The sequence below is a fragment of the Seriola lalandi genome, unplaced genomic scaffold (assembly GCF_002814215.2).
Source record: "Seriola lalandi dorsalis isolate HSWRI2012SDOR001 ecotype SW California unplaced genomic scaffold, Sedor1 jcf7180002054425, whole genome shotgun sequence".
NCBI lineage: Eukaryota > Metazoa > Chordata > Actinopteri > Carangiformes > Carangidae > Seriola > Seriola lalandi.
This window is the reverse complement of record NW_019524978.1, coordinates 2,039,335-2,062,303: the sequence shown is the minus strand read 5'-3', so window position 1 is coordinate 2,062,303 and position 22,969 is coordinate 2,039,335. Positions and strand designations below refer to the sequence as shown.

The following is a 22,969-nucleotide window of genomic DNA, read 5'->3' as shown; positions in this document are numbered from 1 at the left end:
ACCAAATTGGGATTTTTGCACCGCAATAGTTCACCAATAGTATCACCATGGTAGTGTGTGGGATAGAGGAAAATGACATAAAGAAAATGCATGATCTAGGTTCTACGAGGTGATCAAAATCAAATAAATAAATTTAACAACAAAACATAAGGAAATAAAAAAAACCTCATTCAACTTACAAGAACCAAAATAACAGGAGGCAGGTCTGTATGGAAGAGCAGGATCAAGTCTGACATCATCTTGGGATTTATCTGGAGCACTTGATTGATGGTGAATGTGAAGAATCCAAAACTTGTAGTGTGTAAAACAATGATGTAATGAACTAAAAGAATGCAAAAGTCCACTGAATATAAATGAGTACAAAGTAATGGCAGATGTGGAACTGTTTTTAGAACAGTTTGCATAATTTTACTTCTGGCACTTCCTTTCAGTGTTGTATTCTTGTATTGTCTCATTTTTAGTGTCTCACAGGTGTATTCTTACCGGGTACATTATTTAGATACCCAGGCAACATTTAACATAAAAACACAAAATCTGTCCATACTCTATACAAACATTCAGAAATTTGAAGGCATCTATGTATTTTAGAATCTGTTAAAAACATTAGAACTATGTTGACATACAGTATCTCATTTTGTAGTACTGTCGAAAAAGATAAAAAATAGACAAATATTTTTGAATTTCAAAGGAAACAAGGAATACTGGAAAAATATTTCTGTTTGACATACATACATTATATATTAGTTTCAGAAAGCACAAGTATACAACTTTTTAACGTGTAAAATGAAAACTATAAAGTCACATAAAAAATTATAGCTGAAGTTTCATGCTTTGCTTTGAAAAATATAACTGACTTAGTAATCAGTACTAAAGGAAATTAATATTTTATATCTCTAGCAATGCTTGGTTATGTCTCCATATATGAGGCACATGTTTAGACATCTGTTATATATGAAAAAATCAATAGCCAATAGTGGCCACATGCAGGGCAGAATAAATAAATTATATTTTCTTTGTTATTGTAACTATTTTTTCCTGTGAGAAATGCAACTTTAAAGTGCATTAGTATTGTTGTTTCTTAGTCATAAGTTGTTAGAAAGAAAACTAGCTAATCAGAATCTGCGGCTGTAGCCAGTTGAAGAGGATGTGAAGGAGGAGGATGAGAAGTTCATGCTGAAACCAGAGCCGGCATCGATGCTGCCTCTTCTGGAGCCTGATCGGGATCCGGTCCGTGAGCCAGTCCGGGAACCATAAGCAGATCCAGAGCCACTGACATTGTAGGGACTGTAGAGGCCTTTGCTGGATTGTGAGGAGGCTTCCAAAAGCCTTAAGCTAGACCCTTCCTCGACCATACTTCTGTCCATGGCATCTTTGAAGGAGATTTTCAGTTTGGTTTTTGGACATGTTAGGTATTTAGAATAGGCGCTGACATCTCTCAGTTTCTGGGCAGTGCGGGCATCAATCGTGCCCTTCCTGATGGAGTCATCAAGGGACACTCTACCCTCAGCATCAGGCTCAATAAGACCTCCAGTTAGATATTGGACCTCAAGGAAACGCTGGCCAGCCTCATAATATAACCAGCCCTTCTTGAGAGCCTGGGAGGCAGACATCTTTACTTTAGTTCTGGGGTCTTCAAATCCATTGAATGCCTTTTGAGCCAGGTTGAGGCGATCGACCATGACTTTATCCACAAGGCCTTTTTCTGTAGCATCAGTGACTGACAATCTCTCTCCAGTTGTTGGGTCAATTATTCCTCCTGTGCATGCCTGGGCCTCCAACAGTCTTTGGCCTGTGATATTGTCTACCAGGTTTCTGTGCATTGCCTCAGTGACAGACACTTTCTCCAGTGTGTCTATGTCCAATATTCCAGCTATGGGACCAGTCTCCTCTGTTGGGTCATTCCATATGACTGCAGGTGGTTTAATGGAGGGTATGGGGCTCATAGGAGAGGAATAGGTGGAACCAGTGGTGGAACCAAAGGAGGATGATCGTGAACGGAAGCCTCCCATGTTTCCAGAAAGCATGTCAGCAAATTCTGTGATGGACAGGTTTCCAGCTCGGTATGTATCAAGAGAATTCTGATCAATGAGGCCACGTGAAAGAGCATCGTCAACATCATACTGTCTCCCTGACCTCCTGTCAATGATAATGGATTTGACAGTACCATCAGAGGAAGTCATTGTGATCTCCTCCCATTCGCACTCTTGCTCAGAAAGCTCCAAGTATGTTTGATGGTCAATCAATCCCTTCCTGTAGGCCTCGTACACAGTCATTTCTTTGCCTGTCTCTGGGTCTACAATGACAACTCTGCGTTTACGAACTGAGGATTTGGAGGAGGTCTTCCTTTCCCGGTTCTTTTGTTTCAGCAGCAGGAGCACCAGGCCAGTGTCAGGATCAGTGATGCACCTCTCCATGAGCTGGAGGTAGGTTAGGTTTTCCTCAGTGTTGGGATCAAAGAAACCTTTGGTGTCATCAGATGGATCTGTCAGGATCTCATTCATTTCCTCATCAAAAAAGCCACGTTTGTAGGCCACTTCAACTGGCACACGGTGACTTTCCTCTGGGTCAATGATACCACCAGTGGCAATCTGAGCTTCCAGGAGACGGATACCATGATCTTTCAGGATGAGCCCCTTTTTCATGGCCTGAAACAGGGAGATTGTTTTGCCTGAATAAGGATCTCTGTATCCTGTTACTGCACGCTCAGCAGAGAGAAGCTTGTCTTTGAATTCTGGACCTACAATTCCCATTTTTACTGATTCATTGACAGTCAGTTTGAGGTTTTTGATTGGATCAATGACAAAGCCTGTGGCTGCCTGTGCCTCAAGGAGCTCAAAGGCAGTGCCTGGCCTAATCATGGTCTTCTTCATGGCTTGGTAAATTGATAGACGTTCCTTTGTGGACTCTAAAAATACACCAGCAATACAGCTTGTGCCCTCGAGGTACCTTGATAGCCTATGGCTTACCTCCTCCATTGTAACGAGACCTTCATTCAGTTGAGAGACAGTCTGCTGGTCAATAATTTGTGACCTGATCAGCTGCTCTATTGTGATTTGTTTCCTCAGACCCTTGAATGTCAGTCTCTTGTCTCCCAGGGAGAGGAGGCGCAATCCAACATCCAACTTGCATCTCTTTAGCAGCTCTGCATATGATATTTTCTCATCAGTGACAGGGTCAATGAACCCTTTAACATCACCAGCCAGTCTCTCGTTGGTTTCCCTGTTGATGTAACCTCTTTGTATGGCAATGTCTGCTGGCAGGTGGAACTGGAATTCAGGATCAATAATACCACCAGTGGCGGTTTGTGCCTCTAGCATTTTCAGAGCATAATCTTCTGGAACAAGATCCTTTTTCATGGCCTGGAAAAGGGAGATGATTTTCCCACTGTATGGATCTTTGTATCCTGTGACTGCTCTTTCAGCTGACAGAAGTTTATCGTGGATCTCAGGGCCGACAACACCCTTACGAACAGCTTCATCAACAGTGAGTGTCTCATTCTTTACTGGATCAACAATGAATCCTGTGGCAGCCTGTGCTTCTAGGAGACTGAGGGCCATTTCTGGTTTAATAAAGCCTCTCTTCATTGCTTGGTAGATGCTTATCTTGGAGCTTGAGTCAGTTGTGACCCCAGCAACACAGCCTGTGCCATAGAGATACTGTTTCACACTGGTCATCTCCATTATGTCATGGATATTCCTCTTGCCCTGTTTAAGGAGGTTGTATGTCTCCAAGTCAATGATGCGGGCATTGTAGAGTTCCTCAATGGTTATCCTTCTCCTTATGGTCATATATGACAGTGGGTTTTCATTTCTAATGATCTCTCTCTGCTCCATGATTTCAATAATAATGATGATCATCCTCTCTTTAGTGATATTACCAGAGCGATATTCATCCAAGAGCTTCTGCCTTTCTGCTTCTGGAAGCAAATTTGAATTCATGACATCCCAGAGGTTCATTGATTTATCAGCAAGACCTTCAATTGGAATGTCAATCTGGGTGCTGGTCAGGTCACTCTGTGTTTGTTCCTCTGTGTAGAGGTATGTCTTCTCCACCACAGTTGGAGACTGAGGTTTGGTGAGTGAGAGGATGTACAGGCCTGTCTCTGGATCTCTTTGGCACTTGTCTTTAAGCTGTCTGTAGGTTACATTCTCATCACTTTCTGGGTCTGAGAAAGCCTTGTTATCATCAGATGGTTCAGAGAGGGTCTTAGCAATTTCTTTGCTGAAAATATTCTTCTGATATGCAACGTCAGTTGGGACACGATGGCTATTCACAGGGTCAATGATTCCTCCACTAACCATCTGTGCCTCTAACAATGGCATGGCATGCTCTTTCAGGATGAGGTCTTTTTGCATTGCTTCAAAGAGGGAGATTTTGTTGCCTGTGAATGGATCTTTATAGCCAGTGACAGCCTTTTCTGCAGAGAGGAGTTTTTCATGTAGCTCTGGACCAACAATGCCTGACTTCACTGCCTCATCTACTGATAGACACTGGTTCCTCACTGGATCTACAATGAACCCAGTGGCAGCCTGGGCCTCAAGAAGTGAAAGGCCTGTGTCGTGTTTGAGGAGCTTTTTCCTCATAGCCTGATAAATGCTTACTTTCTCTTTTGTTGGCTCCAGGTAGATGCCAGCAATGCTATCAGATCCCTGGAGGTATTTATTGACATTGGGATTCTCACTGACTTGTTTGGGTGTTGTTTTGCCTTGTTGGAGGAGCTCAAAGGTTGGTTTGTCAATGATTTTGGAATCATACAGAGAGCCTGCTGGGACAGGGGCTCTGAGTCCCTTGAAGCTGGACTGTTCTTGTTTCTTGGCCTCTTTCTCATCTACAATTGTGATAACAATCTTGATGATCCTTTCAATTGTAACCTTTCCAGACCTAAACTGTCTGAGCAGATCAAGCCTTTGTTCCTCAGTGAGATATTCAGAGTTGATGATTTCCCAGATGGTCATCTTCCTGCCCTTAAATGGTCCTGAGTCAAGCTCCACAGTTGCCTGAGTCATAGCCTCTTTTGTCTGGGCTTCAGTGTATGCTGGCTCCTCCTTTGCATTGATTGCTTCATCAGAAAGAGGGAGAAGCTGGAGACCAGTTTTCTTGTCAGTTACACATCTCTTGAAGAGCTGAGAGTATGTGACATTTTCTTTTTTGTTGGGGTCAAAGAAGCATTTGGTTTCTTCAGTGGGATTGCTTAGAACCTGTTTCATTTCGTCATCAAAGTAATTTCTCTTGCAGGCCACATCATGTGGAATGCGATGGCTATTCACTGGATCAATGATGCCACCGGTGGTCATTTGGGCATCAAGCAGTCGGATTCCTTGTTCTTTAGGTATAAGATCTTTTTTCATTGCCTGAAACAGGGAGACAGTCTTTCCAGTGTAAGGATCTCGGTAACCTGTAACAGATCTCTCTGCAGACAGGAGCTTCTCATGCAGCTCAGGGCCAACAACCCCTGCTTTGACAGCTTCATCAACAGTGTACTTCTGATTATGAACAGGGTCAACCACGTAGCCTGTTCCTGCTTGGGCTTCAAGCATAATCAAGGCAGGCCCTGGCCTCATCAGGTCCTTCTTCATAGCTTGATAGAAGGACATTGTCTCCTTGGTTGAGTCAATAACTACACCTGCAATGCAGTTTGTACCTTTCAGTGCTTGATGGACAGGCTCCATTTCAGACACCTCTTTGACTGTCTTATTGCCCTTGTGTAATTTGTTGTACAGGTCTTTATCAATGATTTTGGATTCCAGGAGCTCAGTGGCAGGGACCGGTGCTCTCAGACCATCAAAGGTAATTTCGTTCTTCTTCTCTTTCTCCTCTGCCACAGTTATCACAATCTTAATGATTTTTTCGATTGTGATTTTGCCTGTCCTGTATTGACGGAGAAGGCCCTTCTTCTGGTCCTCAGTGAAGTATTCAGAATTAATTATTTCCCAAATGGTAACAGTCTTTCCCTTGAATCTTCCAAATGGCACAGACACAGTTGTTTTGCTGAACACATCCTTGGTCTCCTCTTCTGTGTATATACTCGAGCACTGAGCAGCTTTATCTGTGATTGGCAGGAATAGCAGACCTGTGTCAGGGTCAGAGGTGCATCTTGCCATTAGCTCAGAGTATGTCAAAGGTTCCTGAGTGCTTGGGTCAAAGTATCCCTTTGTGTCATCTGTAGGGTTCTCCATAATCTTATTCATTTCTGCATCATATTGTCCCTGCTTGTAGGCTATTTCATTGGGCACACGGTGACTATTGATAGGGTCTATGATACCACCAGTTGCAAGCTGAGCCTCAAGAACTCTTATGGCATGATCATGCTCCATGAGACCCTTCTTCATGGCTTCAAAGACAGAGATTTTCTTGCCAGTGTATGGATCTTTGTAGCCGACAACAGCCCTCTCAGCTGAGAGCATTTTGTTGTGCAGTTCAGGGCCAATCAAACCTTCCTTGACAGCCTCATTAACAGAAAGTTTCTGGTTCTTAATAGGGTCTAAAATGTAACCTGTGGCTGCCTGGGCTTCAAGAAGGATCATGGCAGTGCCTGGAGTAAGTTTCTTCTCTTTTGATGCTTGATAGATTGACATTTTTTCATTAGATGGTGTCAAAACACCAGCAATGCAGTTGTTTCCTTTAAGAATTCTTTTTAGATTATCGGTTTCACCAAGCTCTTGCACAGTGGTTTTGCCTTTTTTCAGCTTATCAAAGTTCTTCTTGGATAAAAGGCCGATGTCATGAAGTCTGCTTGCAGGTACCTTGTCACGGATGCCGTCAAAAGACAATGGATCTGGTTTCTTCTCTGCACTGTCTACCCCATCACCGGTATTTTGCCCATTGTAAACTTTATTTATCTCTACCATTGTTACATGGTGGATTTCTTTCTCTGTAACAGTCTCTTTCTGTGCTTCCTCAAGCAGCTGCAGCTTCTCGCGCAATTTCTGGTTCTCTTCTGCAAGAATTCTTTCCTGCTCTAGTCTCTTCTTTTCCAGTTCCTGCATTTCTTTTTGTTTGTTAAGCATCTCTTCTTCAGCCTCTTTCTGCTTATTCAGGGCTGCATCCATGGTGGCCTGGAGTTTCTTCTTTTCTTCCTCCATCTGCTGTCTCTGGCGTTCCTGTTCATCTTTGAGAGCCTTGGCCTTTTTGACCTCTTCTTCAAACTGGCTCTCTAGCCTCTTTTTCTCATCTTCAATTAGCTTTTCTTTTTTCAACAGCATTTCCTTTTCTGTCAGGAATGTCTGCTGGAGCACTGTCTTCTCATGTTCTATTTGCTTCTGCTGTGCATCAGCGATCTGATAAAAAAATAAAACAGAAAAAATAAGTCACAATAGGTTTTTCACGGAGGTACATATTAACTTCTTCACGTTTTATTTTTTTTATATTGTTTATTTAATTTGTAATGAATACTATTTGTACAATGCACTCTGCTTATGCAAATGGAGATAGAATATACACGATGTGAAGTTGAATAGTTTTTTAAAAATGTATTATTATTATTATTATTATTATTATTATCATTTTAAAATAAATTTACTCTTTTTCTAGCATCCTTGTTTACAAGATTCAAGATAAAATGTTTTGTAATGTTTTAGTATTTCCACCTACGTTACCAAGTCCAGAACAACCATATGAATTACATTCCACAACTAACTAGTGAACAAAATTATACAGAAAAATACAATTGACTATGATAAAAGTTATTATGATACAGATAATTGGATGAACTTAATACATTTTTTGACATAAATTTTGATGTTCATATAGCCTGCCTACAGTAACCTTCCTGGAACTGATCACCTTTGACTTGTGTGTGTCACATATATGTAATCATGCACACATTTAAACCTCTTCACACGAAAAGAAATATTGATTACAAAAATAAAATTAAAATGACCATGTTCTCAGTAATATAGTACCACCACCTGGAACATACTGTGCAACCTCATATAATCTACAAAACGAAGTAAAGTGAGCCCAAAACAATACATTCCTATATTTAAAAAAACCATATGAACACTTTTTTGCACATTTACCAATTGTACTCTGTTGTCCTCTATGCTGAATGCTGTTTGCCATAATGCTATTTTACTGGCTCTCACTTGTTTGAATAGGGTATTTTGTGTTTTCTCTTATTCAGTGAAGCAAATTTGTTTCATAATGATTTGGTACTCACCAATGGAAGCGAGTAATCATGTTTCATGTGTTAGATGCACTCTAATGTGTTACAACAGATACATTTAAGATATTTTTATTTTAAAAGGCAAGGACAATAATTTAGATAAACATCTTATAATACTTAATGCAAAATGGATAATGCCCATAGTTTACTGAGACTTTATAGGATTACTCCACTGTTTTTTCCACTGAAGTGAGAGTGGACAGGCTGAGTACGAAAGGTGACTCCGGCAAATATTTTAGCATGTTGATGTTGATGGCAGAATTGTGCTTGCCAGGAACAGTATTCATATTGGGCATTGTGACAAATGGATACTTGATTATAGTTAGAAAATGTCTTTCTCTTACTGTTTGTGTTTTTACTAAATTACTAGTGGAATACGATAATTCTAAGCATTTAATAATGTATTGTTAATTTATTTTGGAGCTAAGCTTCAACTTTGTTTTGAAACTGAAAGAAATATGAAGCATGTCTTAAAATGAGGAAGCATTCCATGATATGAGGGGACATTCAGGATGTGTTCTGCATGAGCACAGTGCACTGTAAAAAAAATTAAAATTAAAATCATATTTAAATATATGGTTTCAAAGATATGGTTTCATGATTAGTATAATCAGAGAAAGGGATAGAGGAAATTTCAGAAACAAGTGAGTTAGTTCAGAAAGAATTAACAATGACATAAGCTGCTCTGTTATGCCATTTTGACACAATACCTCTTTAGATTTATTTTGAAGTTCTTCAGCCTCCTTTTTCAGTCTAGACTTCTCCTTCTCTAGGTCTGCGATAGCATTGCGTAAATCGTCAGCCTCTTTGCTGGTATTAAGTCTCTCGACTTCCAGTTTTTCCACTACAGTCATTTTTTCTTTGGTGGCTATTTCAGTCTCATGAAGACGAGCAGCAATTTTATCAGCTTGTTTCTTGAATTTCTTAGCCTCCTCTTCAGCTTTGGCCTGGGCTTCACTGAGCTGAGAAACCCGAAGCTTGAGTTTCTCTGCTTCGGCTACAATCTCCAACTGCCTTTTCCTCTCCGCTTCAAGTGATTTCTGGTACTCCTCTGTCTCCTCCTCCAAACGCTGTTGCATAAGTTGTTTATCCTCCAGAAGCTTTTGTGCCTGCTCCTGAGCCATGTCCTTCTGCCTTTGGAGCATCTCTGCCTCGGCTCTAAATTTAGATGCCTCTTGTATGGCCTGCATTTTCTCTTTGAGCATTTTATCTGCAAGAGCTCGTTGCTGATTGAGGTCGTCTTCTGCAATCTGTCTCAAGCGAGCAGCCTCTTGGGCTTCTACACTAAGGCGAGCAGCATCCTCTGCAAGCTTTTTCATATTTTCAGCCTCTTCAGCAAGGAATTTTTGTGTGTTATCTTTGTCTTTCTTTATGAGGCGCTGATTTTCCTCCTCAATTCTGATTTTCAGTTTGAGTAGTTCCTCCATCTGAACCTTGACTTTGAACAGCTCCTCCTCCACCTGACCCCTTTGTTTGACAGCGTCATCAACTTCATCCTTCAAGCGCTGCAGCTCTTCATCCAGGACAGATTTCTGTTTATCAGTTTCATCAAGCTTCAGTTTAACCTTTGTGAGCTCTTGCTCCACTTGGAACTTCTGTTTTAATGTGTGCTCTGCCAGTTTTTTGTGCTTTGCCATTTCAGCATCAGCTTGTTGCTTCTGTTTGAGAGCTGCAGATTCTGCTTGTGCTCGTTTAGCAGCTTCAAATTCAGCATCCTTCCTCAACCTCTCAGCATCCTCCTGAGCTTTGGCTTGGTTTGCAGCTTCTTGCTCAGCAGCCGCTTTTTGTCGTTCTGCATCCTCTGCTTGTTGACGAAGGAGAGCTGCCTCTCTCTCTGCCTTCTCCTTAGCAGCCTCTGCCTCTTTGGCAAGCTTCTTGGCTTTCTCATACTCTTCCTTAAGCTTCTTCTGCATGATGCTGTCTTCCTTCTGTTGAGCAAGGACACTTTGAACTTGCTGCTCAGCAGCATTGCATTTCAGGGCTGCTTGTTGGGCTGCAACAATCTGTTTTTCTGCTTCTTTGTCGGCTTCGTCTTTCTGCTTTCTGGCTTCCTCTGCTTTCTTTTTCAGACGATCAAGCTCTTCTTGGGCTGCCTTGCGTTGTCTGGCTGCCTCTTCTTCAGCAGCTGCAATCTTCTTAACCTTATCCTCTGCTTCCCTCCTTCTCGTCTCTTCCTCAAGGGCAAGCTTCCTTAGTTTTTCGGCCTCCTCCTCCGCTCTGAGCTTGCTTTGTTGAGTTTCCTCTGCAATGTTTTTCAGTTTGTTCAGTTCTAGCTCCAGATCAAGTTTTCCAGATGAAGCCTTTTCAAAGTTGAGCTTAAGAATTCGGATTTCCTCTTCAACAACCCGCCTCTGTTTGAGTGTGTCATCTACTATTGCCTTTTGTCTTTCCATTTCAGCCTCAGATGATTTCTTGAGTAGGACTATCTTTTCCTCAATATCTTGCTTGTGTTGGTTGGCCTGGTCTTCAAGAGCTTTCCTCTGGTAAGCCTCATCCTCAGCTTGTCGCCGAAGTCTCTCGTTTTCTGCCTCCTTCTCTTTCAGGGCAATTTCAGCCTCCGTTTTCAAACGAGTGGCCTCACTGATGGTAGCCAGCTTCTCTTTGAGTATCCTCTCAGCCTCTGCTCTCTGACGAGCAGCCTCTTCCTCGGCAACTTGTCTCTGATGCTTGGCCTCCTCAGCAATGGCTCTAAGCTTGCTTGCCTCCTCAGCCAGGTCTCTCATCTTGGTCGCTTCTGCCTCAAGAAGTTGTTTGCTCTTCTCTGTGTTGGACATGGTCTCCTTTTCCGCCTTGGACTTGAGCTGAATGAGTACATCCATTTCACTCCTCACTTTGGCCAGTTCATCCTCCAGCATTTTCCTTTGTTGTTCAGCTGCAACAACTTCATTCTTGAGGCGGTAAAGTTCATCTTCAAGGAGGGATCTCTGCTGTTCTGCGTTGTCAAATTCTGCCCTAAGTCGAATCAGTTCCTGCTCCGCAGTGAGTTTTTGCTGAGCTGTGCTCTCAGCTACCTTCCTCTGCCTGTCAAGTTCTTTCTCGGCCATATCTTTCTGCTTCAGGGCAGACTCTTCAGCTTTGGCTCTCTTTTTAGCCTCACGCTCGGCCTCGTCCTTCTGTTTTTCAGCGTCTTCTTGAGCAAGGCTCTTCTTGTGAGCTTCTTCCTCAGCCTGGAGTCTTAGTCGGAGGGCTTCATTAGCTTTATGCCTCCATTTCTCAAGCTCTTTTTCTGCCTCTTCCCTGGCATTTTCTGCATCTTCCTGTTGTTTCTTGAGATGTGCAGCTTCTTGTTGCAGCTGAAGGACAGCACCATGCTCCTGTTTGAGTGATTCCTCTAACTTTGAGGTCTTTTCCACAAAGGAGATGTGTTTGCTCTGGAGCACAGCAGCGGCGCTCTTCTGGGCTGCCTCATGAGCAACCTTGATTTGTCTCTCCTTTTCGACCTCTGCTTGCTTCACTTGCCTTTCAGCCTCCTCGGCCTGCATCCTGAGGTTTTCAAGGTCTTCCATGGCTTTTTGCTTTTGCCTAGCAGCTTCTTTCTCTGCCTCAGATTTACGTTTGAGTTCCTCCTCTGCCATACGCTTTTTCTGGGTCTCTTCATTGACTTGTTTGCGGAGCTTCTCAGCTTCCTCTTGGGCAGCCTTTCTGAGTTTCTCAGCCTCAGCTGCTCTATCACGAAGTTGCTTGAGCTCAGATTCTGCAGTTGACTTCTGTGTCACTGTGGTCTCAAGCTGGATCCTGATGAGGCGGATTTCCTCCTCAATTTTGACCCTGCTTTGAAGAGCTTCATCCACTTGTTGACTTTTGTCCTTGATCTGCTGCTCTGAGAGGTTTTTCAGCTCATGCAGCTCCAGCTGAATGTTGTGTTTTTGCTTTTCTGCATCTACAGCAGCGATTTCTCGCCTGCTTACTTCTTCCTGCATTCTAAGCTTCAGCTCTTGAGCCTCTTTCTCAGCTTTGGCAATGGCTTTCGCGTGAGCTGCAGCTAACTGCTTCTGTTTGTCTAACTCAGCCTGCATCTCGGCCATTTTTTTCTGCTCTTCCGCTTTCAGTTTCTCTGCAGCTTTCTGCATTAGTGGAAGCAAATGGTAAAGAAAGGATTATAATCAAGCATGACAGGTTAAAGGTAACACTTTACATTAACTAGCTCAAAACAGTGTGGATTAAAATTGTAATTACTATGGTAATTGCAACCTAACCACACTGGAATAAGAGCATTTTAATGTACTGTATTACCCAGGCAATGTTAATGTTAAAAATTAGCTCAAAGATCATACTCTAGATGCAAATTAGATGCACAAACACAATGTTAAAGTAACGTCAAAGTAATGTTAAATTCACGATGCAATCAAAAAAATCATGACATGACAATTCAGGAGAAAATGGATGATGTTGATGTATCAATTAATGTATGGAAACAAAATATCACTTCACAACACAGCAAGAAAATCATATGGCATGCAACTGTAGCTGTAGCACTAACTTTCTAAAACTGCATTATTTAATTCTAATCATATTCTTTAAAATATTATTTGAAATATTTATTTCAGTGTCGGCAGCGATATTATTAAACATATTCATTTTGTAATCACTATTCAAATATATGTGTGATGTGAATAAATGTGCTCATTAGGCAGTTCTTAGTGGGTTTCTCTTGAACCGTTTTATATAAAAATGTCTGTGTGAAAAGTGTAGCACAGTTCATTCTTTTAAAATAAAGACTAAATTCTTCATGTTAGAGTATTATTCACAACATTCACTTCGGTTTTTTATTTCATCCCATGCACTGGGGGTTCTTTAAATCACTATTTGCCACAAAATGGAACGAAAAGGAAAGGAAAAGTCAAAGATGAAAGGTTCAGGTTCAGATGATATCACTGAAAGTAAGTTTAGGAAGCACTGTAAATTAAGTTAAAGAGGCTGACTGTGCCTATACTGTTAGTAAGGACATCAGTGACTAGCAGACAGTGTGGATAGTCAAAGTAATTCTACAAAGGCTGCAGTAAAAGCAAGAAAATAAATATGCTATGGAAAGCCAAAATACAGATTGAGAGTGACACAGATGTTAGGGTGACAGAGGGAATGGAGTTTAAACAGTACAGTAGGTACCTGAATAATTTACCTCTTTAATGCTCAAACAAGTTAAGCATTCATCATGGCAAAGCACTGGCAAGCAGTTAAGAGAAGCAAAGAAACAAACAAAACATCAGGGTTAGAATATAAAATAAAACTGTAAACTTGTGTTAATTTAGAGAAAAGGAGAGCTGAACACCATGACAACCAGGCTGAACCACAGAGTCCTGACTTTGATTTTAACCTCAGAAAATAAAAGGGCCAAGAAAGAAATAGGAAGAATAAAGGATAAGAAAGAAAAGGGAAATCAAAAGAAGTGAAAGAAAGAACCCCTTGTTCTGAATCTACTATGGCACAATACACACAATGAATGGAAATGGAGTAGCTAATGCATGTATGAACATACACTGTGTTGTATTTATTCATTCTAGTTTTAGACATCGAGAATCATGATCTCAATGAGGACTGAATGACTGAATAATCTACTTTTGATAGTGTATGCATGTAAAGTTCAAACCTCATTATTAAAAAAATTTTTTTTTTTTTACTGTTTTACAAACCTTTAGTCTTCATATGATCACTACTGAAAACTTATAAATATCTATTCCTCTAGCTAATACATCAGCTACAGCATGCCAATGTTTCATGCATAACCAGTGCAAAGGAACTATTTGCCACCCGTACATTAATGTAGTGTGTGTGTGTGTGTGTGTGTGTGTGTGTGTGTGTGTGTGTGTGTGTGTGTGTGTGTGTGTGTGTGTGTGTGTGTGTGTGTGTGTGTGTGTGTGTGTGTGTGTATGACACACAGGGAAAAAAGTGTGTGCGTGCGTGCGTGCAGGCATGCGTTGTGGTGATCGGCGGGTAAAACTCGTTTGTTGGTTGGTTGATTATTTGGTTGGTTGGTTAGGTTATTGTTAGAATTTAGTTTGTTTGGGATCCTCAGCCAGTTACCACGCACCTCCTCATCCTCCAAGCGGCGTTGGGTGTCGGTGATGAACTTGATGTACTGACTCGTCAGAGTCATCAGCTCGCTGTACCGGGTCCTCAGTGTCACATACTGATACAGGGAGAAACAAATAAATTAAATTAAATTAAAAATGTGTAATTGTCACAATAATGCATGGAGTGTGACTTTTAGTGTGTTAAAAGTTAATAGTGATGTTGTCCTCTCTAGAAACCGTAACCAATAAAACATACCTCCTGAATAATGTTGTCAGAAGCAGAATCCAGTTTGGTTTTCTTCAAGGGAGAAGCGAGAGGCTCCACCTGAGCTTTGTAGGCAACCAACTGGAGTTCATAGTCCTATTTGATGAAAAAACATTTTTCATACATCTGTTACGCCACATTCCTTTTTTCTAAATGCTCCAAATTACAATATTTACAACTATTAATGCAATCTTGTGTTATCTAATGCTCACCTTGATAGTATCAATATATGCTTTAGCATATTTTTGACACTCATCAACTTTGTCTTTGTTCTTCTCAATCTCCTCCAGCAGTTTCTGTTTTGAAAAAGGGTTCAAATAAGAGTTCAGCTCACTCGCTTCATGTAAAACACAATAAAAAAGAATGCTCAAACACAATATACCTTCTCCTGGGCAAGTTGCTCTTTCAGAGTTTTGCTGTCAGTGATGGGCACAGCCTGGATCTTCTCCTGCCTTTGCTTGGCGTCGGCAATCCAGGAGATCAGCCAATCATAGCTTTCCCGATAGTAGCCTAGCTGGCGACCAAGCTGCTCTAGCTCCCTCTGGCGAAGGTCGATCTGGGTGAACACGGCTTTCCAGCGGTCCTGGAGACTAGACAGGAGCTGGCGGTAGTGGTCCAGCTCAGCATCACGCTCGCTGTGCACTCGAGACATCTTGTCGCTCACGGCCATGGCTTTCTCCAGCTCTTCCTCCAGGGAATCAAACACCGGCTGCTCACCCTCCGCCTCAGCCCGCATTTTCTGTTTCAAGCAAAATGAGAATCATGGTTAAATTCATCAGGAGAGACTCGGTTGAACTACTACCAATGGTATAAAGAAGCGCATGCTGTTTACCTTCAGCTTTGATCTGTAAGTCTCTACTTCCTTGACATCCTTGGGCACAGTGTGAACCTCACGCAGACAGCCCTCATACTGCTTGAGAACTCCCTCAGCACCCTGTGTGTTGCGGATGACCATTTCCACAGTCTTCAGCCTGGGACAAGAAACAATAAATAAATAAAGGAGTACGACACAGGGGCGTTAGGAAGCAGATTTTCTCTTAGTGGCCGAGGACTCACTTCTCGAGATAACAGGAGGAGAGCATGTGAGCATGATCCATCTTCTGCACGGTCAGGTCAAGCTCTGACCGCAGCACAGGAGCTGAAGCAGACTGCTGAGGGGAGGCCAAGACTTCTTTGGTCTTCACAGATACCTTATCAAGGTCCTTCTTGAGGCCCTCAAGCTCCACCTGGACTTTCTGTACAACAGAAGAAGACAACAAGAGTTAACAACATGTAAAAAGTCAAAACTTGACTGTTATTTTCAGACAGCCTATAATGTGGACCAGCTCCCAAAAGACAATTACTTCAAATGTGCTGGAAGAAACCTTTAAAATTTAAATGAACCCCTTTTGGGGGTCGTCTGTGCACTGGATTTTAACAGTCTCAGATCAGCAGGGATATGTGCAGCTGCAGTTGGAAGGGAGCCAGCAGGCTTACAATCTCTGCACCTCTTACTCAACAGCATACAAATTCAAGATCTTGAAGCAACTGCAATTCTCTACTGTATTTTTATCGCAGCTCGCAATCCGCTTCTTCAACATGACAGTGTATTCCCCTTTAATTCTTAATTCACTGTCTTTTTTTTTTACCCCAGCTTCTCTTTCCTTGTTTCTTGGATTTGATTTGCCTGAAGGATCAGTGCACTCCTAAAAATCATGTTATGGATGTTTTTCTCTCCAAAGCTGTTGGTTCATTATGCTTGAATTTGGATTATGATGTTTTTATTTAATGAACTAGACTGGTTTTCATATGAAAACCAAATTATTTGAAGGTACCCTGCAGGGTATTTTGCATCCCTTCTTGAATTAAGACACATCTCCTCTTGCAAAGAAGTTGTTTGTCACTTGTTTCCACTCCATCGTCACAAAGCTCACAGGAATACAAGGCTGTAGGCAATCCAGCAGATTCCTGACAAGTCTAGCATAGTGGTAAACAATATAAAACAGTGTAGAGGCTTGTAGAAGCACTCTCATCTCTGATGGCATTGTGTCTTTTATGGTAATTATGCTAATGCCTCAAAAATTAATGACATGGACATTGATGTGATGTCATGTTCCTAGTCCACACATGCCAGACAATCTCATTACAATACCTTCTGCTCTGTTGTCTTCTGAACACATTCTTTCAGAGGCTCCTTTTCCATTGGTTTGCGAATGCGAGCCACGGTCCGAGCCTCACAGTCCTCTATGTGCAGACGCAGGTCCTTGATCTCAGAGATGTAGTTCTTGCACAGAGACTCATCCTTTTGACCTGTGGAGTAGCATACGTATTTGTTTAGGACAACAGGAACAGACAAAATCTCTCTGACCTAAAGGTGAGCTTGAACGATATACATAAGGATTTTTAAATGAAAAGAACTGGAAGGCCAAGAATGCAGACATACTGAATATAGACTAATAACAGTTTTGTTATGATGTCATGTTTATGATTTGATATTGATACGTGATCAGGGCGTCTTCATGTTCTGTAAACATTATCACATTCTCAGTCTACTGTTCCAGTGCAGTGCATTTAAGCACAATTGTACATGCAGTTGTTCATGTGTTGTGTCTCAAACACACTCAGCTGCATACACATTACATTCACAGCAAACAGTATACAGCCAGTATTTTCTTCCCGAGTAATCACACTACTATGTATTATGTTGTTTAAGCAGAACATACTGTAGCCTAACACACAACATATGGGTTCTACTTGGTGCAGAGCTGCAACAAAGAAAACAAAGCAACCTTTGAACCAAAACAACATGCAGTCACACAGGATTCTTAAACACTAATGGTTATATTTAAACATCTCATCCAAGGCTTGAAAGGGAGTACACACACCAGATTGGTTGACTGGCTTTACATCACTCACCTTTGAGCTCAACAACCAGTCCTGAAAAGGTGAATTGACAATATAAAGTTGCTATACACTCATTGTATATTCCCTTGATATATCCACGAATAATCTAAAGCGAATTAGTTGTTAAGAGAAAACATTACCTTTCTCCATGGAGCGAAGCAGGCTGTCGAAATGCTGGGTGGACTTGGTGTAGTCCTCCTCGATCTGCATGCGGTCATCGGGGCCAAAGACCTGTGAGTCCTGGCTGTCACGCATGAAGTCCTGGTAGTGGAGCTCCAGGTTTCTCATCAACAGCCTGTATTCCTCTGGCTTCATGGTCTTCAACTGCACAGGATGGAGAAAAAAAATGGGGAGAGATGAAGAGGCAGGACCTTCACTTCACACTATGAAGAGGTTGATGCAGTAATTTGACTTAATCTGATTTAATTTCAGTTTGGAGTCAGGCTCAGTTCATGGCCTAAATATACAAAATTATTAAAGCATAAATAAATAATTTTATCAAAGCTAGTGCACTCTTCCAGTGCCAACAAATTATTCTCTAGTAATTCAATTTAATTCCGAACACTCAATTTAATAAACACTTCTTTGCAAAGCCTATTCCCCAAATTACCCCAAACCTTGATTTATTATTACATAGGACAATTAATTCTCTATTTTGCTCATGTTTGCTTCAAAACAAGAGACGGTTGGTTTAATCATATTTTACAGTTGGCTGAGTGTTAACATAGTATCTTGTTCCTGCCAGTTAAATATTGTGTTACATATACTGTATCGTTTATTTTACACATACAGGTCAATTTAGAGATTAGAGTTTAATGGCGTTAATGCCCACCATAGTGATGTTCCAGGATCGTATCTGTGTGAAGTCTCTCATCAGGTACTGCCACGATAGCAGACTCTTCATTTCTATGTGGAGCATCTGCCACATGGTCACTATCTGCTGATGACCTCCATCCAGACTGGAGCGGGACAGGAACACAAACAGTGTAAGAATGGAGAAACAAAGAGTACAGCAGAATTGACACCAAAGGATCTATTAGGCATAAGGAGGTCAGATATATAGTAATTAAGAGGACACAGTGCAGAAAAGGGTTTTCCTTAACAGGTTACCAGTTAGTTATGCGTTGCATTCACTGTCTTTCAAAAGTCACGTCAAAAGATGACTGATCAAACCAAATCTTGTCATGTCAAATAACCCTGATCCTCCAGAGTCACGTACAAAATGTACAATATGTGTATTTATTTGTAATTATCTGCAAATTAAAAAAATCATCTGTAAATAATTTGACAGGTTCATCAATGTCACAACACGTATCATAATTTCTTTGTGCTGTATGAGTAAAGCTATTAGCAAACCTCCAGTAGTGATAGTCAGGTAGTTGGAATGAATGAGTCAGTATCTAAACAGCTGTAAGACTTTAAACAGAGTGGACTAGTAGCTGGGTTACTCTAATATACACAGCTGTCACACAAGTGACAAATTATTGTGTTGGTTTGCTGTGTTCTCACCTGGACACACTGTCCACAGCCTCCTTGTTGACTGGAGGTACCATGAAGCAGACAGAGGGCACCACCGCCTCGTGTCCAGAGCGGTTCAGGACCTTCCACTTGAAGGGCTGGGAGTTGTTGAGGAGAGCACACTCATCTCCTTTGTGGACAGTGATCTGAAACAGAATCCAAGATTGAGAGGTATGCACCTTGAAGAAGGCAACCTCAGGCTTTCAACTATGACCTCTCTGGGCTGTGAATGATTACAAATCACTATGGAGTGGTCAGTAGGTGTTCTCACCTCCTGTTGCTTGAAATCACAGACGGCCTGAATGGGCAATTTGCCTTTGATGGAGGTGGTGGGGTTACGTGGTTTCAGCTGGATGATGGACTTGGCTCTCTTGTTCAGGCTGGTCACCATGGTCTTGAATTCATTGAGCTGTTCCTTCTCTTCCTGTTGAAAACATGAAGTCAAACCAGATTTGAATAAAGTTTTCAAATGATACGTACTTCAAATAAGCAGTAGGACAATTTTGTATTTGAATCAAGATCACCATCTTTTTATTCCTCTTATGAAGTTCAAAACTCTGTTAATATACATGCTATTGCACACATACTGTACATCTAAATATTTTTTAAAGTGAGCATTCAGCACTAACCACAGCATCCTGCAGCAGATCCTCCAGGCGAGTGGCTGTTGTAGAGCGATCGCAGCTGTATTTCTTTTTCATGTTCTCTTGTATTTTCTTCATCTTGTCCTGAGCCTCTTTCACATCAGCAAAGAACTACAAGAAAAGGACATGATATGAGGGACACCTAATTTGACTCTCAGATCTGTGAATGTCGATGGATAGTTTACTGTTGGGCCTTTGAAATTCCACTGATTTCTTCTCTACTCTTGCATACCTGGTAGTAGGCTGTGTTTTCTTTGAGATGAGCCTCAATACAGCAGCACAGCTGGAGGATCCAGCTCCACTGAGTCTGCAGGGCAGCGGTGAAGGCCTGGTATGGACAAAGAAGATATGATGACAGTGGATTAGTTGAGGCCTCACTCAGTAGCATTGATACCGTATGTGGATTCTGACTTTTCAGTGGGGTTTACTAGAGTAATTACCTCAACTGTCTTCTTGCCAGGATGTCCATCCTTGACAAGTTTGTCTCCCATGACCTGAATGTCATTGATCTTCTTCTCCCTCAGCTCCAGCTCTCGCATGAGACCCTGAAGAATCCAAATGGAAAAAGTTAATTTGAACCTTGGGAGGAAAAGTGTATATAATATAATATAATGTAATATAATATAACATAATATAATATAATATAATATAATATAATATAATATAATATAATATAATATAATATAATATTTAATTATACATATATTTAATTATTTCTCTAAACATCTTAGAAAGTCTGGAGTTAGAGAAAAAAAAAAAAAAAAAACGCACAGAGTAGTTGTCTTTCTTGGCAGTCATGTTGGTATTTCTGTCACTCCAGTCAAAGTTGACCTCCTCCTCTTCTTTGTCATTCAACCACATCAGTTCCTTAGTGGCAGCGCTGACGAAGGCGTGGAGTGAATCCAAGTTCCTCAGGCGGGACTTGGAAGAGTTCTGAAAGACAGAAAAAAAAATCAAAACACCAAACGTTGATTAAAAAAAAAATCAGCATTCAAATAGCTACAACTATAACTTGAGGCATTGGCATAATCTGCAGAGCAAGATACAAAAATCTAAATATAAGCCCCAGAAAAATGTTTGAAATGTGAAAATACTTACCAGTAGTTTGCCATACTGCAGGTCCAGTTTACCCAGGTATTCTTTGTATGTGCCCTTGCTGACAGGAGACAGCTGGTTCTGAACAACATGAAAGATGCAACAAAGGTTAATTATAAAATAAACACCACAATATATATCTAATCATCTCCAGCAGGTCTGATAAGGATATTACCTCGTCTGCCCTGGCCCGCTCAATCTTGGATCGGAAGTCCTCCACAGTCTGGTGCAGGCCTCTGTGGCTGCCCAGCTGGGACTCCACTGAGGGCAGATCAGATCCCCACTCAGATTCATCAATGCGGCGCTGGTTCTCCTCCACCCAGGTCAGCAGGTCTTGGACGTAGCGCAAAGTCACATCATCCAACTCGGGCCGCATCTTCATGTGGGTCTGCTGGGAGCCCTTTATCATGCTAACCTGGGTAGTGGTCACAGTAGTCTTCAGACGAAGGTTGTAATCGCTGCGCAAGTTCACCAGGCGCTCGTGGATGCGGTAAACCCTGTGGACATTAAAAACACATCTTACTTCATGGTCTTTAAGTGCTTGGCAGGTGTCCTTGAACTGCTTTGTATAAAATGCATTGTATTAAAAATTCACTTGAATGTAATACATGTAGCACCCACTTGCGGTACATCTGTTCAGCCTGAGGGTGGCGCCCATCCTTAAGTAGCTGCACATCATTGAAGAGCAGGCGAATCACGTTGTCTGCCTTATCCAGCTCCCTCTCCACTTCTGCTGTGTGCTGAGCTGGTTTCCCTGCATTCAGCAGACGAATGTCCTGAAGGGACGAAAGTCAATAAAAATGTCAAGTGTCATCTTCTTTTCAAATGCCACCCAAATTAAAAAGTAACAGTGGATTTTTTCTTTTGTTAGTTTCTTAAATGATGTTTTTATACATTTGAAGGATATTTGTAGTGAGTTTGTGTTAAACAAAGTGCTGTCTTTACTTTGGACTGTGAATAAGACCATATGACTGGTATGTATCATGATGCCAGCTCAGCTCCTCCTACAGCTCAAGTCTTTTAAAATACATTTTTGTGTTTAAAAAGTTTTTAGAAAAAAAAAAATCCAAAATAAAACTCCATAGCAGTCATTTAGTCTTATTGTGATGTTTGGTCACTATGAAATAAACAAATCAGGTGGCCTAAAAATTGATTTATGATCATCTTCTGGATTCTTTTTAACTTTCTGAAATCATATCAAAGTATAGAGTATAGTTTTTCTAATGTTAGATCTGAATAGGACTCACCTTCTGCAGCAGGGTCTCCAGGTGGCTGAGTTGCTCATCACACAACCCAGACTCCATCTGGACTTTACTGACAATCCTCTGAAGCCTCTCAAGTCTGGATTAGACAAAATAAAATAAAATAAAATTATAATAAACTTTGAGAAACTCTAGTTTGTTATTCAGCATTTTTGATTTTTAAGACGTCAGTATACTACTGAGAACACACCAGTTAATATCAGAATCCCCACATAAGTTAGCATCAGCTCCCTCCTTGACTACAAACCTGTTACCATTTTACATTTTAGACCAGCAAAAGCCAAAGCTCACAGCATGTCGATCAAAACACTTACGACCATCTACGCTTCAGCATATATTCCAATTTATGAGGGTCTGTCACAAATGCCATATCTCAACTCAACAGAGATCTAAATTCCAGCTATTAGACCGTCGGTTCTTATCACACTCCCATTGTGTCTAAAAAAAGTCAGAGTCAGACTAAATGTCTCCGTTTCCTGACAAAGATGTCCAGTCTGCTCATTCGGTCACTCCACGTCTCAGAATCATAAACAAGGCTATTAGATGACTGAACAATCTCGTGACATGAACCATCCCATCTACCAGGCATGACGCAACGCTATATTAAATACATGGAAGAGTTACAATGTCTCGTCCTGCTTCTTCAGACTTAATTATATCTGTGTCCAGTTATGAGGAACATTTCTCTCTCAGTTTGTTACAAGCACAGAAAACAACAAGTCTTTCCTCAGAATATTTGACTCTCTTCTACCAAAGCAGGGAAATGATGCAATAATTTGCTTTGCAGCAAAGTTGTAGCAGTTGTAGTTTGTAGCAATGTCTTATCCTCTTCAATGAGCTAACATTAGCTTGCTTACCTAATCTCTCTAAAGTAACAATATTCTGTTATCTTAGACAAAATATTATGACGAGTTATTTGAGTCAGAATGTGGTGACATCTCTGTGTATACATATGTCTTGTATATTTGTATCTTTTTATGTAACATAGTCTACATTTTCTGCAGTCTTAGCATTGATATGCTAGTAAAGTGTTGGGACATATCCCTTAATCATAACTCGTATGAAGTGGTGCGTGGATAATTTATTTCTGTACTGTTTCATCTTTTTACTACTACACCCCTTAGCTG

General features: G+C 41.1%; 1 protein-coding gene across 1 annotated transcript in view; it reads right to left on the bottom strand.

Annotated features, from left to right (window-relative positions):
- The window catches only part of LOC111658087 (plectin-like), a 64,256-nt gene that overhangs the window by 1,172 nt on the left and 40,115 nt on the right, over window positions 1-22,969 (bottom strand). The window contains exons 13-34 of the mRNA XM_023410483.2: window positions 21,828-21,921; window positions 21,202-21,356; window positions 20,756-21,077; window positions 20,584-20,661; window positions 20,257-20,418; window positions 19,926-20,030; window positions 19,718-19,813; window positions 19,471-19,596; window positions 19,113-19,265; window positions 18,833-18,987; window positions 18,156-18,282; window positions 17,464-17,647; window positions 17,336-17,356; window positions 16,572-16,729; window positions 15,497-15,675; window positions 15,273-15,411; window positions 14,823-15,179; window positions 14,653-14,736; window positions 14,432-14,536; window positions 14,193-14,291; window positions 8,875-12,228; window positions 180-7,277 (exon numbers count right to left, since the gene is read on the bottom strand). Of these exons, the coding sequence (XP_023266251.1) occupies window positions 1,113-7,277; window positions 8,875-12,228; window positions 14,193-14,291; window positions 14,432-14,536; window positions 14,653-14,736; window positions 14,823-15,179; window positions 15,273-15,411; window positions 15,497-15,675; window positions 16,572-16,729; window positions 17,336-17,356; window positions 17,464-17,647; window positions 18,156-18,282; window positions 18,833-18,987; window positions 19,113-19,265; window positions 19,471-19,596; window positions 19,718-19,813; window positions 19,926-20,030; window positions 20,257-20,418; window positions 20,584-20,661; window positions 20,756-21,077; window positions 21,202-21,356; window positions 21,828-21,921 (12,418 nt within the window). The 3' untranslated portion in view covers window positions 180-1,112. The remainder of the gene's footprint in view (window positions 1-179; window positions 7,278-8,874; window positions 12,229-14,192; window positions 14,292-14,431; window positions 14,537-14,652; window positions 14,737-14,822; window positions 15,180-15,272; window positions 15,412-15,496; window positions 15,676-16,571; window positions 16,730-17,335; window positions 17,357-17,463; window positions 17,648-18,155; window positions 18,283-18,832; window positions 18,988-19,112; window positions 19,266-19,470; window positions 19,597-19,717; window positions 19,814-19,925; window positions 20,031-20,256; window positions 20,419-20,583; window positions 20,662-20,755; window positions 21,078-21,201; window positions 21,357-21,827; window positions 21,922-22,969) is intronic.